Source organism: Cornus florida, unplaced genomic scaffold (assembly GCF_030987335.1).
Source record: "Cornus florida cultivar Cherokee Brave unplaced genomic scaffold, ASM3098733v1 CherokeeBrave_3.0.0_Hap2_Chr04, whole genome shotgun sequence".
Classification (NCBI taxonomy): domain Eukaryota; kingdom Viridiplantae; phylum Streptophyta; class Magnoliopsida; order Cornales; family Cornaceae; genus Cornus; species Cornus florida.
Window position 1 is genome coordinate 7,604,055 of NW_026775574.1, and position 19,442 is coordinate 7,623,496.

General features: G+C 36.6%; 2 protein-coding genes across 2 annotated transcripts; both read left to right on the plus strand.

Moving 5' to 3' along the window:
• Positions 1–1,973: 1,973 nt before the first annotated feature.
• Positions 1,974–16,233, plus strand: LOC132302659 (serine/threonine-protein kinase STN7, chloroplastic). The gene is made up of 10 exons (XM_059799569.1): positions 1,974–2,514; positions 2,612–2,698; positions 2,994–3,113; positions 3,267–3,365; positions 12,695–12,863; positions 12,961–13,054; positions 14,224–14,317; positions 14,422–14,478; positions 15,319–15,732; positions 15,817–16,233. Exons 1-10 carry the CDS (start codon positions 2,074–2,076, stop codon positions 15,976–15,978), a joined length of 1,737 nt encoding a protein of 578 aa, XP_059655552.1. The 5' UTR covers positions 1,974–2,073; the 3' UTR covers positions 15,979–16,233.
• Positions 16,234–18,662: 2,429 nt separating this feature from the next.
• Positions 18,663–19,127, plus strand: LOC132302660 (small polypeptide DEVIL 4-like). The gene has a single exon (XM_059799570.1). It carries the CDS (start codon positions 18,781–18,783, stop codon positions 18,922–18,924), a length of 144 nt encoding a protein of 47 aa, XP_059655553.1. The 5' UTR covers positions 18,663–18,780; the 3' UTR covers positions 18,925–19,127.
• Positions 19,128–19,442: the final 315 nt, after the last annotated feature.

Consider the following 19,442-nt stretch of genomic DNA (forward strand, 5'->3'; position numbering starts at 1 on the left):
AAGTCCTTCTTTGTGGGCCATATGAGCCACTTGACCTCCACGGTTGGCCCCCATGTATTGTACATATTGTCCGTGCATAATAATTTTCAGTGGATAGCAGTTGATACCCAACAAGAAAAAAAAGCCATTCATCGACTAATATATACTTATTCTACTTAATATATTATTTTTATTGACTTCTCTTTTTTTTTTTTTTTTTTTTTAGGAGACTTTTTACGAATAGTCAGGTACTTCGTATTTATTTATCATTTCTTTTATTGAGTAAATGTATGAAATAGTTATATATATATAAAACAAACAAATCATGGCATACTGGCAAGCATTCTTGTCTCAAAATTTCAAGTCCCTCCCAAGTCATACACGCGGAGGAAGGAAAGAAGAGGGGGTGGAAGGAAGAAACAAATTATTTTTGTTTGGCAAGGAGACTTTCTTCTTTCATAAATTTTTATTTTTTTAATTATGTACAGAGGGTGCGATATATATATATATATATATATATATATATATATATATATATATATATATAAAAATTTGATGTGTCATAATAAATTTACACAAAAATTTTGAATTATTTATTTTTAGCTTGTTTTATACATTTTTTTTGTAAAAATATATTCCCAATAACAACCAACCATTGTCATGCGTCAACCCTACATTTTTACAAGCCTACTTAATTTCGGGTTGATTCGTTAATGAAACGAAAAAAAGGAAGGAAAAAATGAAATATGTTGTGATTATGTAAAAAAATTATATAAACTATACAACAATTTTACACATTGGTGACGTGATAGTATATCTTAACAGAAATTTTTTTTACAAAATCAAACGTGGCAGTATATTTTACACAAAAGAGTATTTTAACATATTGTTGGAGATGCTATAAGACTTATTATAAAAAAAATTTAAACTACAAAATTTTCCTTATAATTATCACTTTTTGTTATTTTCTCTCATAACAAACAAAATAAGGTATTATCTTATTATCTTCTTTTCTATCTAACCAAACAAAAAGAGAGAATAACACAATCTCATTTCTAAAAATGTTTCATTCATTTCTTATTATCTATATTCTATCCAATTTTCTTTCTTCCTACCAAAGGAAGTATTAGACAAATTATGTGACTATAGTTGTTTGTTTCATACTATTATGCACTGATAATTAAAATATTTTGGACCCATAAAGGCCCATTATGTAAATGAATATTGACATTATGTCATCTATAAACTTCTTCCTTTTATCATATTAGGTATTTTAAAATGCCCGCGCTTCAAAAAGAAAAAGCCACCCCATTCAGCTTGCACCCATGGTTGTTTGGGCCTATATCGGCCCAATATGGATGGAAACCTGGATTTAGCCCTTAAAGCTCTTTTTATCCCTGAAACTGTATGAATGGCTCGTCAACCAAAAATAAAAATTATAATTTAAAGAACCCTATTTGATTTCATTGCTTGGTTTTATTATTTTATTTTATTTTTATGTATAAACCGTCGTACCACTTCAAATGGTAATTTATTTTCTTAGTTGAAGGGAAACAAAATTTGTAGTGGTTTCTAGTTGGCTTTGGTTTCACCTTTTCATTGTATTAAAATTTTCCTATAACATCAACCAAAACATTTTACCACCTTTTACTAATGATTGTGTCGCAAATCATTGTGAATAGTGAAACATATTTATATATATGTTTTGTGTTGCGTGTAAAATAAATTTAGGTATATTGAAAAATATTTCTTCTATCTCAAAATAGTTGGGTTCTTCGAGAATTGCAAAGTACCTAACTACTTTGGGACAGAGGGAATTACTATATTAGGCCCATACCCTTTTAGATAAAAAAAATGGAGGCCCATATCCATTAGTTTGTAGGTGAGCCCAACCCAAAATATTAGTCTACGTGTCATTTGTTTGTGGATAACACTCGCCTATCCAGTCAAAGCCTTTCCCTCCACAAAAAATACCTGAACTAACCGTCATTAAAACAAAAATTAGAGAGAGAAAGAGAGAGAGAGGCCTAGATTTGAAGAAGCAAATCTCACTGAGACACAGAGTCAGTTGATGCAAAGTCCATTCAAGTAGACATGGCAACAGTTGCCACAGGTGGGTTTGGAGTAGGAGGAGTGAAACTACATGCCCTCAACCCAAACCCACCATCTACTTTCTTGGGCAAGAAGCTCAAGCTCCTCAAACCCTTTTCTGAATCGCCACCAATTTCTAAAATTTCCACTTCAAGATCGAAAACCCTCTTGGTTCGCGCTGCTGGAGTCGAATTAGTCGACGCCGTTCGCGATCTCTTCGTGGGTGTTGGAGTTGGGCTTCCATGTACTGTAATGGAGTGTGGTGATATCATATACAGAAGCACACTGCCCAAATCAAATGGTCTCACCCTCACCGTCCCCGGCGTGATTTTAGCACTGGGTGCTCTGTCTTACCTCTGGGCTACACCTGGTGTGGCCCCTGGCTTTTGGGACATGTTTGTTCTTGCTTTTGTTGAAAGAACATTTAGACCATCTTATAGAAAGGTTTGTGAATTGAAGTTGTTTTTATTGCATTTGTTGTGTTTTGATTTGTTATTGTTTTGATTCATGCTGTTGTTGTGGGTTTGGTGTGTGATGGCAGGATGATTTTGTGTTGGGGAAGAAATTGGGTGAGGGAGCTTTTGGAGTGGTTTATAAAGCTCAATTAGCTAAAAAGCCCTCTTCAAAGGTATGAGGTGTTTGATAAAATTCCTCTGTGAATATCAGGTGTTCTATTTTCTTTGTTGTTCTTGGTCTATTTTCAGTAATTACTAATTATGGACTGACCCTTTTACTTGAGAAAAGGAGAAAAAAAAGCTTTCTTCAGTCATTATATGTTTGGATTATTTAGTGTTCTGAAAATCATTTTCCTATCAGTTCGGGTTTTCATCCTTGATGATTTTATAAGTGATTAATGCCTCTTGAACTTTGTTTTTGAATAGACCATAATAGAGTATTATATGGCTTTTGTTGGTTGGTAAAAGGAAGGTGATTTAGTCTTGAAAAAGGCTACTGAATATGGTGCGGTGGAGATATGGATGAATGAGCGCGTGCGAAGAGCTTGTGCAAATAGCTGTGCTGATTTTGTGTACGGCTTTCTTGAGGTGTTGCTCTCTTGTGTCTTTTAGTATTTTCCGTTTTAATTAGGAGAACCATTATTCAAGACATTTAGTCATTAGATTCTAGATCTCAAATTATTAACATTTTTTTTTTAATCTCCTTAACTGATTTTAATTACTTTCCTAAATCAATGCCAGAGTTCCTCAAAGAAAAGAAATGAATATTGGCTTATATGGCGATTTGAAGGGGAAGCCACGCTTTCAGATTTGATGCTGAGTAAAGAATTCCCCTATAATGTTTGCACTCTCGCCCATCTTCTGAAATCATTAAACTATCAAATATATATTTTTTTATCTATACTTCGGAATTTTAGCAATATCATTATTGAATATACCCTGCTACAATATTTTCTAGACATTCCCTTTGTTATCAATGTTATTGATCTTTCCTATTTCTTTGTATAGTTTTCCTTCCTTATCCCCTATTGGACACAGTGAAGGGTGGAGTACTTGTCTACTAAATTTTCATAATATTTAATTCAAACCATTTTGCATATGTGTACAATTGGATAATTTTGTTATTCATGTCTTGTCTGAATATTCCACTTCTTACGTTAGGTACTGGCATTCATTACAATTGAACTAGCATTTTACTTTAATGCTATGTTTGGGAGCACCGAATTGGCGGCTTGGATTTGGGATTGGAGAAATTTTAGTTGAAAGTTTGTACTAAATTTCCTCCAATCTCAAATCCAAAGCACTGATTTGGTGCTCCCAAACGCAACATAAATATAATTCTTGGTTTTCAAATAAACAAAGGGAAGCACATTGTATACTTGGCTAAAAATACTCTAACCCTTTCTTGCTGCAGTCTCTGTAGTAGCTAAACAATTTGAATCTCAATGTGCTTGAGACAAGTTATGTTGTACTGTTATAGTCTTATGATATGGATATGAGTTGTCAGATATATAAGGTATCTGGTTGTGTTAATCATAGAATCTATGAAACTTTTATTTCATAATAACCACAGATAATAGGATGTCTTTAGATCTGTACTACAGAATAAAAAATATGGGTACAACCAATTTTGAAATTTTGAATTGTGATAAAGCAAGTGGTGTATGTTGCTTACTGTCATCAGGTTGGTGATGGTATGTTTGTAAAGATTATGAGATAGACACACTAGGAATCTGTAAGAGATCAGTCTGAAAGTTCATGGTGAGATGTTTCAAATTATATAAAGAGTCCTCAAAGAAGTTTTTGCTAGAGTGTGGTTAGACATGGTTAAGAACTTGCCTAGAGGGAGCATTATGCATGGATTAATCCTGGTTGAAAATGAGCAGACACGTGCATCGCTGCATCAGGAGGTAGTGAACGCTAGTCAAAAAATTTCTCTCTTCTGCCTTATTTTTCTCTCTATCCCTGGGATTTCTCTCTTGCTCTCTTATTTCTCTATGCTTTAATCAGTTATGCACAGCTGTCACCATGTAACCTTTAACAGCAAGGCATATATACAGTCAAGGGTGGATTCAGAAATATATTCTGGGGTGAGCTAATATATTTTGGGGTGGATTAGAACTACTAAATTTTTTATTTAATTTTTTTTTTTTTTTTTTTTTTGGGCTGGGCTAAAATTACTTATAATAAAAAAATAATAATTTTTTGGGGGGCGCTCAAGCCCACCAGAACCCCCCCTTGCATCCGTCCTTGTATACAGTGGGTTCCAAACAAATCGCCTGCAACACCACCAATGCAACATGGGATGGTGTTATTTGTTTTGATGATCTGTATGCCATTGTTTAGAGAGAAAATGGGTGAAGTGTGGTGAGCAGGAAAGCTCTGTTATCTCATAATACAAATAAGTCATTAAAGAGAAGAATTCTCTACAATCTCAATTTTTAATAGAACAATACCAGTGAGTGGGATATTTAGTGGGCCTGATACAAATGGGTTGATGTAATTGGATTGTAGTTATAATATACACACAATATCATATTTAGTAATTGTTTCATTCTGTTACTTTTGTATGAATTTTAGATTAGGTTTACATTTAACTCTTTCAAATTAAATCTACGGAGTAAAAGAAAATTCTTACAAATCTAGTTTATATGCAACTCTTTCTTCATTGCAATCATGGTATGGACAAATTGAAATCAATACCCAAATACCGTGGCGAATTAATTCTATAGGAAGCTTTTCTGAATCTTGTTGGTGATCCAGTAACTCCAATCTTTCTTTTGCTTAGTTTGGAATTTCTCCTTCCGTAGGTAGCAATTTGTGTGCTTTGGAATCGGATAAAGTTGAAATTTTCTAGTTTTTCTTTCTGATTTTCAGCATTTTCTGATGCAACAACACTTCAATACCCTGTTCTAGGTAGTCATGAGGACTTTTGTTCTCATCATAATGTAGTTTCCCTAATCCCCTACCAATTTTAATTTATTTATTTATTATTAATATTATTTTTTGGGTCTGTTGTATTAATGGGTTCTTCATACTTTTATTTTTTGGGCCTGTTATATTAATGGGGTTAGTAGATGCATTGGGGGGTGAATGCTTGTTGAGTTGTTGGAATGGATTTAGGGTTTTACTGATTCTGGAGGTTGCATTGTTTGCTCCGGTGGTGATTGGCTTTGTGGTTGGCTGAAGAGAAGAGAGAGAAACGTGAGAGAGAGGGGAGAGAGACTTTTACTTTGCTTAGATTAGCAGTGAAGACATTTTGGGGTTTGTATAAAAAATTTGGTCAAAATTGATCACAAGGGAGCCATTTGCTCAAAAGATTGATAATAGAGGGATTATATGCACTTAATTTTTAGCAGGGGTGTTTCTTGCACATTTTTTTTAGGGCAAACTACAATGACCTCCCCTGAGGTTTGACTTAATTGCAACTAAACCTGAGGTTTGGCCCATTTTGCAAAGACCTCCCCTCCGTACAAAAAATGATACTTTTTGCTAGGAAAATTGATTGAAGTGACTAAAATGCCCCTCAACTAACTTGAAAAGACAATATTACCCTTATAGTATCATAAAATGACAAAAACATTGGCAAAAATATCCTTCTTTCTCCCTCCCTTCTCTCTCTCCACACTGACCCACTAGTCGCCACTATCACCATGTACATGTATAACACAAGATTATAAGAGAATAATAATATAGAAAGAAAAAAAAAAAAACCAAAACCCAGGTGCGTAAGAATATCAGAATTCAAAAGGAAATTGAGAAATTTCACTTATATATATATATATATATATCGATTTTATATAATTTTACACATATATATATGTGTATATATATATGTCAGCTATATATAATTTCACTTATATACTACTGTCATATTAAAACCAACATGCAGACGCAAACAATCCACCACCACCATCACTGATTGTAATCGAAACCCAACACCAACAATACCACTATGCAGTACCGATTACAGAGCCCTAATCAAACCTAACACCACCACCATTGCCGACACCGATTGCAAAGCCCTAATCGAACCCAACACTAATACCACCACCGTCCCCGACTCATTCGGCTTGTCAGTTGAACCAGGTCAGGACGCTTCAACAGAGCTCTAGACAAGATAGGTCTTCATTGTTACTCCGGCCAGATTGGGTCTTCAACAGAGCTCTCGTCGGAGCTTTTGGAAGGAAGGGAATCGATTCAATCAAGCCATATGATTTTCATATTCACACAATTAGGTAAACTGATTCAACAGTGCCTTGAAGCCCAAAATTTGGAAGAATCAGTTGCAGCAATAATATTCGTCATCGAACTAATCCGCAACTGGCAAGTTTTCCGAAACCCAACTGAATGGAATTGTGACTTCTGAAATCAATAGAGCCTCACACATGGGTCCGCTTCACTGAGTTACTTACCGAATCTCAAATCTCTCTGGACGCCAATAAAGAAACTTGCCCCCAGCTTGATTTTGGCTTTAATTCCAATCCAAAGCTTACTCCAAAATCAAAGATACAAATAAGAGTCCTATGTGTATTTATATGCATAGATATATATGTATGTGCGTGGATTTTACAAAGAGGTATATATGACTTTACAAATTCATATATATAGCAGTTTATATATATACATAAACAGTTGTATTAGAGCATCCAGTAGGCAATCTTTTTTGGCTTAAGGGTAGGAATTGTGTGGTCGTAAAGTATATGGGGGCAAAAGAGTCATTTGACATTTTCAGATATTTTTATATTTTTAATTATATAATAAAGAGGGTAAATAAGTAAATTTACAGTAAATTTTGATAAGGGGAGGTCTTTGCAAAAAAATGGCAAACCTCAGGTTTAGTTGCAATTAGGGCACACCTCAAGGGAGGTCATTGTAGTTTGCCCTTTTTTGTATAGGGAGGTTTTTTTTTTTTTTTTTTTTCATTTTACGAATGTACCCATTCAGTCACTCGCTAAACCTTGAAAAGTAACTTGGTAAAATTGGCGTACTCAATTTGAGAGCCTGACTATCATATTATACAAGAGGAAAAATACAAATATGGAAAGAGAATAAAATAAAGTCAGAATAAAAATAAAATCCCTAAATACTATCCTATATTGAAGGCCCAATAAATCTGCCATAATCATTGAGTCAACTTATGGATATGATTTCCAACGCTCCCCATCAAGGTGGAGCAAATATGTTAACCAAGCCCAGCTTGACTATGGAAGACTGGAGAAGAGAAGGTGCAACAGACATCTGCAGTCTGTTCTGAAGAGGGAACAAAAATAGGATTAATGATACCTGATCGAACCTTCTCTCGAATAAAGTGAATGTCTACCTCAATATGTTTCGACCTTTCATGTAAAACAGAATCGGAAGCAAGCATGATGGCTGATTTATTGTCACAAAACAGCATTGAAGAACCTTTCTTTACAAGACCCAACTCTCCCAAAATTGATTGAAGCCAAAGGAGCTCACAAGTACCTTGAACCATAGCTCGGTATTCAGCTTCAGCAGAGGATCTAGAGACAACAGCTTGCTTCTTACTCTTCCATGATATGAGATGATTACCATAGAAAGTACAGAAGCCAGAGGTAGAACGTCTATCTGTCTTTCATCCAGCATAGTCTGCATCAGTAAAGCATGAGAGTCCAGACTGATTTCCTGCGGCATAGAACAGACCTAGACCAGGGCACGACTTAAGATACCTCAAAATATGGTAGACTGCATCCATATGAGTTGAGCGAGGGGCATGCATGAATTGACTAACCACACTAACAACAAATGTCAAATCGGGCCTTGTGTTAGTCAAGTAGATAAGACGACCTACTAAACGTTGATACACGGATGGATCTGAAAGTAATTCCCCTGACTCAACAGAGAGTTTGAAATTGGGGTCCATAGGAGTGGAAGCGGGTCGACACCCAAGCCTGCCAGTATCTTGAAGAAGATCCAAAACATATTTCCTTTGAGATAAAGAAATTCCACGACGGGATCTAGCAACCTCAATTCCAAGAAAATATCGAAGAAGACCTAAGTCCTTCACATCAAAGGACTTTTGAAGATGAAGTTTCGCCTGAGCAATCCCTGAAGCATCATCACCTCTGATAATGATATCATCCACATATACCAATAACATAATGCAACGACCATCAGAGCGACGTCGAATAAAGCAAGTTTGGTCTGAGTGGTAGCGCACAAAGCCCATGGATAGAACAACATCGCTGAAATGACTAAACCAAGCTCTAGGAGATTGCTTCAGACCATAAAGAGACTTCCGCAGCCTACAAACTTTCCCAGCATACTCCCCCTTAGCCCAAAATCCAGGAGGTGGATCCATATATATAGTCTTAAGTAAGTCTCCATTAAGAAATGCATTCTTGACATCGAACTGATGCAGAGGCTAAGAATGGGCAGCAGACAAGGAGATAAGCAGTCGCACAGACGTCAACTTTGCCACAGGAGCAAAGGTAGCAGTAAAGTCTTTGCCCGGAATCTGAGTAAAGCCTTTTGCCACCAACCGAGCCTTATACCGATCAATAGAACCATCGGCTAAGTACTTCACATTAAAGACCCATTTGCAGCCAACCGTTTTCTCCCCAACAGGTAAAGCAACAAGTTCCCATATATTATTATGTTGTAAAACATCCATTTCTGTTGTCATGGAAGACACCCAATTGGGATCCTGGAGGGCCTTTGACATGAATCGAGGAATAGAAACGGTCCCAATCTTGCCCAGGAATGATTTATATGCTGAAAGACCATCATAGGAGACATATTGGGAAATAGGGTGGTTAGTGCTACTAGAAAAACCATACCAATTAGGAGGGTGACGATCACGGGTAGGATAACGGGGGAGGTATGCTCAGGAATGGTAGGAGCCATAGGAGAAGGAGAGTTACCTGGACCTGGTTCTGAAGATGATTCTGGAATGGGAGGTTGAGTGCGATGGCGACGAGAGTAGACCTGCAAAGGTGGACCCTGCATGGATGGAGAAGGAGATTCCAGGACAGTGTGATTTTCAAAAAGAGGAACAGGACGGGCAATAGGAGAAATCTCCTTCTCCAGATCAAAAGAGAGAGAATATTATACCACAGAATTAGTACTATAAAAAGAAACAGTTTCATGAAATGTCACATCAAGAGAATGATACATATGTTTGGTCATAGGATTATAACAACGATAGCCCTTTGACATAGCAGAATACCCCAAGAAAATACATCTAGTAGATTTATCATCAAGTTTATGACAAGAAGGACTACGGTTATGAACAAAACAAGTACAGCCGAAAACACGAGGCAGAAGGTGAAACAATGTATAATCAGGCTAGAGAATCTGAGTGGGGCCTTACCACCCAAAACTCGACTGGGAGTACGATTAATCAGAAAAACAGCTGTAAGAACAGCCATGTGCCAATAGAATTTAGGCACATGCATACCACTCAGAAGACATCGGACCACAGACATAAGATGACGGTTTTTTTGTTCAGCCACGCCATTTTGCTCAGGAGTGTAGGGGCAAGTGAGTTGATGTAAAATCTCCTTTTTATTAAGTTCAGTCCGAAACTCATTCGAAACATATTCTCGTCCATTATCAGAACGAATATTACGGACAACAGTGTTATACTGGGTTTTGATCATTTGAAGAAACTGGGTAAATAAAAGAAACACATCAGATTTCTTTTTCAATAAATAAACCCAAGTACAACGAGAATAATCATCAATAAATGTCACATAATATCGATGTCCAGAGAAAGTAGTAACTGGGGAAGGGCCCCAGATATCAGAATGAATAAGATCAAACATAATAGGAGCACGACTCATATGAGAAATATAGCTAGTTCTAGTATGTTTAGAAAGCTCACAAACTTCACATTGAAACTTATAGTCCTTACATGCTTTATTTAATGAAGGAAACAATAGACATAGATACTGAAAGTTTACATGCCCCAAACGTGTATGCCACAGACTAAAGGTGCGAAAAAAAACATCATAAACACTAGAAATAGGTAGGACAGAAGCTTGAAGACTCGTTCCTGGTGGTTCCCCAAAGTAGTAAAGCCCATCACGCTCATAACCCTTGCCAAAAATCCTCTTCGAACAAAGGTCCTGCAACAAACAGTGATCTGGTAAGACTATAATTGCACATTGGAGGTTTTTTGCAAGCCGGCTAACAGATAAAAGGTTAAAGGCAAGTTTAGGTACATGAAGGACAGATGAAAGAGTAATATCAGGAGATAGACAAACATCACTTTTACTGTGAATGTAAGATGTAGAGCAATCCGCAAGATACACAGATTGGGTAATAGGTATGACATTAGAAGAAAAAACTGATAACTCACCAGTCATGTGATCATTAGCCCCAGAATCCAGAACCCAAGTGGGCTGCTTGACCTTAACATAAAATGCAGTAGGAGTACCAGTAGCAATAGTGGCAGTGGGAGCAGCTGAAGGAGCTCTAACTCTAGAAGTAAGGGAGCCAAGCTAGTCCTGGATCTGCCCAATCTGAGACTGAAGCTGGCTTAGTCCAGGAAATACAGTAGATCCACCAGTAGTAATAGGAGTTTCTGTAACAGTCGCAGTACGAGAAGAACCAGTTCCAGATAAACGGTTCCTAGAAAATTTTTGCTTCAATTCAGGATGAAGTTTGAAGCAACGAGCCTTAACATGTCCAACCCTTCCACAATGGTGACAAATAATCTGACCTCCAGAAGCTTGTGATCCAAAGTTGGCTGCAAAAGCCATACTATCCCCAGCAGGCTCAGACACTGGTAGAGGAACAAGTGAGGGCTGAATTAAACGATGCCTGCGTGCTTCACCATTAACAGTAGCAAAGGCTTCCAACAAAGATGGCATTGGTGATGCATTCAAGATCTGAGACTTTAGTGGTTCAAATTCTGGGCGTAATCCCATAAAAAACTGATAGGTATGCTGACGATCAAGACGTTTGACAAGAAGAGAGGCTGCCTCGGAAGGAAATTCACTGAGAGGCTCATATTGAGCTAGTTCCTCCCAGCGAGATCTCAAATACCCAAAATAATCAGTTACAGACAAATTCAGGCCTTCCTACGAGGCCTTAGCAATATCTTGGTATAATTAAAAAATACGAGCATTATTTGTAGAATGAGCATACATTTGATTCAAAGCAGTTCACAAGTCATTAACAGAGTCATAAAACATGAATATATTATAAATGCGTTCCTACATAGAATTAAACATCCATCCTAAAATGGTGCAATTGTCCATATCCCACTGAGCATATTTAGGATCTTTAATATCTGGCATCTTTTCAGTACCCAAAATCCACCTTGATTTGCCTTTTCCACCAACATAGAGGTGGAGGGAACGAGCCCAGGATTCAAAATTACGGCCATTCAACAGCATACTAGTAACTCGTTGAGCCGGTGTGTGTTGCGCCGAAAAGAGAGTTTCTTTATTATTACTTGATTCAGTCATAATATTAAATAGAACAATTTAACAGATTACCAATAATTTCAAATAAAGGAGGAATAAACCTGATTTTGATCAAACCAAGAAGTCGGAGACACGGCGGTCTGATCCGAAAATGCTGCCGAATATCCTGGCAGCCCCAAAAAATTACAAACACGTCTTCTGACCCTTGGTGCATGAAAAAGACTAAGGGAATATCCCTACAGGGGTTGAACCTAGAGGAGATTGGCTCTCCCTAGGACTGTTGCAACAGCGGCCTAAAAAAGAGAGAGAGTCTGTGAAGAAAAGGAAAAAAAGAAATAGGGAAGGGGCTGTGACGAGATAGAGAAAGAGATTAAAAGAGGCGGTGAAAGAGAGAGAGGGGGGAGGCGTAGGTTTGAGGCTCTGATACCAAAAAGTAACTTGGTAAAATTGGCGTACTCAATTTGAGAGCCTGACTATCATTATATATAAGAGGAAAATTACAAATATGGAAAGAGAATAAAATCAAATCAGAATAAAAATAAAATCCCTAAATATTATCCTATATTGAAGACCCAATAAATCTACCACAATCATTGAGTCAACTTATGGATATGATTTCCAACACCTTGTGTATGACTCCATTGCCTATGGATTGCATTAAGTGTCTACTCGTATTTTTTACTGCTCTTTTATTCAGCTTGACTATTGAAGGTTTCTGATTTAAATTCTTCATAAAAAAACTTACTTTAGCTTTCAAAATTCCAAAATCAGGTAGAAGCAATGATTCTTGGAGAGGTCCAGGACCTGCCGAAGGGATTGGGAAGGGAAAATAGAATCATTCAGACAGTCATGAGACAACTGTTATTCGCACTGGATGGTCTTCACTCAACAGGGATTGTTCATAGAGACATTAAACCACAGAATGTTATTTTCTCTGAAGGTAATTGCAGCATGTTTAGTGTTAGATATAGAAACAGCTAATTCCCACATTTTTTTAAGAGTAAGTATTTAACTATTGCCAATTAAATCTTAATCAGGGTCTCGCACGTTCAAGATCATTGATCTTGGAGCTGCAGCTGATTTGCGAGTAGGCATCAACTACATCCCAAAGGAGTTTCTTTTAGATCCAAGGTATTTTCTTTTCCATGATGTGACATTGGTAGCCGGTTAGTGTGAGGTGAAGAAACTGCTTTTGGTTGCATGCTTGTTACAAAACCTGTGCTTCATGTTATCCAAGTCTTTATCTTATGAGCTGTATAAACAATTATTGTGTACCCCTTTTTATCTTTTTTCTGGTGGAGTGGATGGAGTGGTCTGATGGTGCCTCTGTTGTTTTTCCCAATGTAATCATCCTGAGCTACCTCCGTTTTTGAATGGACACAATTACTAACCCTATAATTCAACTCATAAATTATCAGGAGGATTTGAAAAGATTAGAAGTTTTCTGTGAAGTGGCATATATATTTAGCTTTTTGCTTAATTTATGGTCAAGATTTCAAATGTCCTTGTCCTGAAATATGAAACATATAGAAAAGAAGATTGCTTTGAGAAAAGTAATATAGAAATGCACTGTTCGTGGAGGGACTGGGATACATTTTTTCCCCATTCTTGCAGGCCAATAACATACAGTATGACAGGCCGAACATTTGGCCTTACATTAACTTTTGATTAATGACTGATTGGCAGGAACGGACCTAGAAAATTATGTAAGAGGGGGCAGCCTCTAACAAGAAGAAGATAAAAAATTGTTGTAGGGGCAATAGTGGAGTGTTTTTTTTTGTAATTTCAGTGGGGGCAATTTTAAAATTATATAGGTATATAATACAAAAAAGAAAAATCAGAAAGTATATATTAACAAAACAAAAAATTCATGTATAGGTCCATGCATGCTGATTGAAATACGTACATAAACTAATCCTCCACAACAAATTCCAGCTTAGATGTCTTTCATGACCAGGTTGAACTAATTTTTGTGGTTATGGAGTGCACTGCATGATTGGGGTGGCCTTCACACTGCCATAAACCCTCCCTAACCTGTGATAATTCTTCATTCTCAAATCTGTATTGGTACTTGGACTACCAAGAGACTTACCACTTTTGATGCACTGAAATTCATTTAGAACTAGGTCATGCTAACCATATGACCGATATCTACTCAATTTGCTACAAACTCTACCACACAACTTGTACCTGTTTTTCTCATCTGAGATTCAATAGAACATGTAGTATTATTCTACTTGGTTTGATGGCATCCTGCTGCTCATATAATATTCATGACCTTTTGGTCCTTTCCTGTTCAGATATGCTGCACCTGAGCAATACATTATGAGCACACAAACTCCCTCCGCACCCTCGGCTCCAGTGGCAGCAGCACTTTCCCCAGTTCTATGGCAGGTGCCAAATCAAATATGAACTGTAATAGCTTAATTATCAATCAGTCGACTAATAAGACAATTAACCTCTTTTTCCATGGTTGTGATGATATAATCGTTGAACAGATGAATCTACCAGATAGATTTGATATCTACAGCACTGGCCTCATATTCCTACAAATGGTGAGAAATAAATACTGCTTACTAGTTGTATGACTATTTCATTTATTTAGTTGACTTATTTTAGAATATTTCTTGTAATACTTGAAGAAGAGACATAATTTGGAAAGTTAGACATGACAAGGCCAATTTCTGTGACTCCTGATAATAAATCTTTTAGAACTATTATTTCAAAACAATCATCTAACAAATTAGGTAGTAACACCTTTTAGCTGATCTGGGGTGATTAATGGACACTAATTCCAAAATGCAGCAATTTGAATTTGTACTTGGGTTTAATTTTTTCTTTTAGAATTTACAGATGGATTTAATTTACGAAAATCTCCAGGAGCCAAAAAAGAATAATATTTTAGAATTGTGCAAAGACATAAGTTCAAACACTCACAAGTGGGTTCAATTCAGGAAGTTTAAGGTAGTTCAATCCATGCCCCAAATTCCAAGGTTTCAATTCTGATTATTGTCCTCCAAAATGTGTGCATACCTGACAGTCTGGGACAACTTAAGACGGAATCCTTAAATTCCAAAAGCCCTGTTCTGTTTAAAATTGGATATTTATTTATGGAAAAATCAAAGTACTGATTGAAATACTTGAAACAAATGAGATGTCAATATTTTGAAATTTCATTGAAATTCGAAAGCCTGATAGATGTAAATTTGTCAGAATTTAGCCTTCAAACTGCTCTTGTAAAAGCAGAACAGATATATCACATTTGGCTAAGATCATGTGTGATATCTTTTAACATATATATGTTGGCTTTAAATTTTGTTCTTTTTTGCTTTACTCGTAATTTTGGCTTGTACAATTAGGTTTCTACAACATTCTGACAGTGTTCTCCCTTACAGGCATTCCCAGGATTACGTACCGACAGTAGTCTCATACAATTCAACCGTCAGCTAAAGAGATGCGGCTATGATTTGGTTGCATGGAGGAAGACTGTTGAGCCTCGTGCCAGCAATGAACTCCGGAGGGGCTTTGAGTTATTAGATTTAGACGATGGGATAGGATGGGAACTTCTGACATCAATGGTTCGGTACAGAGCACGACAAAGAATTAGTGCAAAAACAGCTTTAGCTCACCCTTACTTCGATAGGGAAGGCCTATTGGCTTTGTCAGTCATGCAGAAGTTAAGGATGCAACTCTTTCGTGCTACACAACAGGATTATGGGGAAGCTGCCAAATGGATTACTCGGCTAATGGCAAAATCAGGAACAAAAAAAGATGGTGGCTTCACCGAAGCACAACTTCAGGAGCTCAGAGTCTGTATCTAACTATAATCTGAATTTAATTCATTACAAAAATCTTTGTAGAAAGAGTTCTCATCATCTTTTTCCCCCATGCAGGAAATACAACCTAAGAAGAAGGCGAGTCCACAGAGGAATGTTCTTGCATCAGTTCTTCGCCTTCAGAGGAAGATTATAAAAACAGTGAACGAGAGCGTGGATGAGCTTAATCGGCGTAGGAAGAGCTTATGGTGGAGCAGGTGGATCCCCAAAGAGGAATGAAGATGGTATATATACATATTTTTTTTCTTTAAATTTTTGTGTATATTTTGTGCAGCCATCATAACCACTTAATTTGATGGAATCAAATGATGCCTAAGAATAGAAGGAAATCAACCAGTATTACGTAGAAATGTACTTTGGAATCTTTTGTACGAACGAAATAATTGAATAGCTAAAATACTTTAATTAACTGTACAATTCAAACTTCGACCGCTAATAATTCAAAATATCAATGTTGTACGTTTTAGATTCAAATCTGTGGGAAGGAAAACAACTGTATGAATTAGACAACTGTAATGCCGTATAATCAAGCCTACCATTCACTGACAGTAGCAGAACATGTGGGATGGAAGTTTCTTAGTGTATAAGCAGCAAGAACATGTATAGTGATGGAGTTAATATTAAACTACATGATTCAAACCTTAGAAATATGTGATATATATTAGATAATATCGAGTATAATGCAAGCAGTAGCCCCGTGTCGATCACGAGACCTTCACGTGCAACCTCGACCTCCTTGTCCGGTACAACCAGGCCATATTTTTAGATATAATCCGTGCAACAAACTCAGGCATGGGACACCTCAAACTTAGCCTGGAACACTTAAATTATAGTGCATTTCAGAGTTTAATTTAATCACTGTTGTCTCCTTTAATCTAGTTAGGTTCCCAAAGCTTTGGGTGTTTCACACTCCATAATACACACACACACACACATGTAGTTATATATGCATAGTTGTATATTTTATGCATTCTGGCCATTACAAAGTACAGATAAATATAAAACAATCTTTCATGTACATGTATGCATTGGTGATACGCGATATTTTATTTTATTTTATTTTTCTTCTAATGCATGTTATTATACCATCACTCTGAGCATGCATGGACATGTTGAACTTACTCCTCCATCATTCAGACCTCAATTCAATCACTCGATGACTCGAAGTTTAATTAATCCTGTATATATTGCATTTTACCCATATTTCTGTAGACTTTTACCTGTTTGGTGAATATACATATTTAAGTACGAGGATGGTCATTGTGTACAAATAATTCCTGTGGTAATTAGGTTTAATATATACTAATCTGCCTCATTAACGAGAACACACGTAGCTAAATAGCTGGAGGAAGAAACAAAAGACCGTGAGCTACTCTATCGATCGAAATGAACAGCTTTTATTATTATTATTATTATAACAAAAATTAAGAGCTTCAGATTGTTCAAAAAGAGGGAGAAGAAGAAAATTGTTTATTAGGGTTTGTGTTAATGGAAGTTGGCATCCTAAGTGAACTGGGAGGAACACGAGACTAAGCAAGTTGTGCATTGCTTTGTCTTTGATCACACTTATTGGGTTTTGGGCTAGCTCTTGTATTATTAATTTATTTTTTAATCTTGTAATTGTAACTTTATAGTAATGGAATCTTGGTCATAGCGGTGAATTTCAGTATTAATTTTCTCTGGCTCTTTGTTGTTAAATTGTACTTTGGCACAGGAATTGGGAATTCACGTGAGGTTTTGACTGTTATTTTGATTTTCCTTTAGCAAGGAAGCATAGAAACCCTTTCAAGCCCAAGTTGGGGGAGTTTTAGTTCTCAAGAGGCCACTCGTTAAGCAAACAAGTCAAGCTCGAACTTGATTTCTGGGCTTGTTTAGTAAATTTGTAAATGTTCGTGAACATGAACTCATATAGGCTCATGAACATGTTCATAAGTTTATGCTTGTATAGGTTTATGAATTTGTAAATGAATATAAATTTGTAAATGAATATACGCTTATGAAAATTTTCACAAGCATAGGCTTATATAAGATCGCATGCGATGATCTTGAACACGAGCTCAAACTGAGCCCGAATTATTATTTTTATTAAACGAGTCAAATTGAAGCTTAATTTTTTGAACTTGTCACGAATTCAAGTTGAGCCCACAAACGAGTGAGCTGAGTCTGAACAGACTCAAGCTGGATTCGATTCAAATCGATTCAGATCATTTGCAATCCTAATGACCTTAAAGCGTAAACTTACACTCATGTCCTTATGTAGGAGAGGCTATAGATATTCATATTTATTAGTAAAAATAAAGATGATATGAGCTCAGCCCATTGTAGCTGCTTATGAACTTTATAAAGGTAGTTAAGATGTGCATTGTTAAGTAGGAATCAACTAAACCCTCCTAATGCATGGTTATGTGGATCCAACAAAAAACAGAGAAATTGATATCCAAAATCAATATTCAAAGAAAAGAAAAAGGGTTTCATAACCCAAATTATCATCTCATCATCAAGAAGCTGAAGGCAGGTCATAAACTATAGAAATATGCTACCTAATTGAGGTAATGGCCGACCCATTATGTTGCATTATGTTGGTGGGTGATGCTTATGCCTACACAATTTAGGATGTAAAAAATGGCATACAAATGAAAGCTATACGTACACATATACATATATAGAAAGAGAGAGAAATGGAGGTGTATATAGAGAGAGAGTGAGATAAGGGATTGTTTGGATTATATTATGATTTTTTCCTTGACGTAGGGTATGGATACCAAGTGGGGATGGGACCCACAAGGTGTTGTCTTATGAGATAGGGGGCACTGCACTACCTTTGATGCCCCCATAGTTGGCTCTTTACTAGACCAATGCAAGCCAGGACCACATCATCCAACCCTCTATAAGTACCCTTCACCTCTTGCCTCCTCAGCATTCAATTCAAACAGATTCACACATTCACTAGGTGAAACTCAATACATTTTCTCTCACTTTCTCTCCCAAGAATTTGTCATTCAAAGAGAGAGGAAAATAGAGATGAAGATGATGAGCAGCAACAATATTGGAGGAAACAAGAGAAGGATTTCAAGCAGAGGACTAGGAGGAGTCCTTAGAGAGCAAAGAGCTAGGCTCTACATAATAAGGAGATGCGTGGTCATGCTCCTTTGCTGGCATGAATGAATTCTACGGCGGCTACGGCGGCGGCGACGACAACGACGACGAAGAAATTCTCTTTCTTAATTTTTATTTTCTCTACTTGGAGTGTAAATAGTTATGGCGGATCTTATTAGGGAGTTAAAACAAATTTTGTGCTAGTTGGTGGACTTGGGGGTTTGATGTAAATCAGATAGCTTGAATTCAGAATATGATTTTGATTAAACAAACTATAGTTGTTGACACTCTTTTTCTTTTTTTAATTTCTCTCTCTTGATTTTTTAGCACAATGATCATGACTAATTTGCTATGACAAGCATGAGTTAGGCCTTACAATTTCGGAGCTTTGGTTCAAAATTTTCTTGTTTCTTTCAATTCTGCAAACATCGAATTGGCGTCTTGAATTTGAAATTAGAACAAACTTAGTTCAATTTCAAAGTTTTAATTAAATTTTCTCTGATTCCAAATCCAAACTGTTAATTTGGTACTTCCAGACATAACGAAATTATACTCGGTCAACGCTATTTCTCCCTTTCCTCTATTCT

Bases quoted from the DNA above. Each gene is read 5' to 3' on its own strand.
- LOC132302659 (XM_059799569.1), top strand. From the start codon at position 2,074: ATGGCAACAGTTGCCACAGGTGGGTTTGGAGTAGGAGGAGTGAAACTA. The intron at 2,699-2,993 runs GTATGAGGTGTT...GGTTGGTAAAAG, and splicing joins CTAAAAAGCCCTCTTCAAAG to GAAGGTGATTTAGTCTTGAA. The intron at 14,318-14,421 runs GTGCCAAATCAA...ATCGTTGAACAG, and splicing joins TTTCCCCAGTTCTATGGCAG to ATGAATCTACCAGATAGATT.
- LOC132302660 (XM_059799570.1), top strand. From the start codon at position 18,781: ATGAAGATGATGAGCAGCAACAATATTGGAGGAAACAAGAGAAGGATT.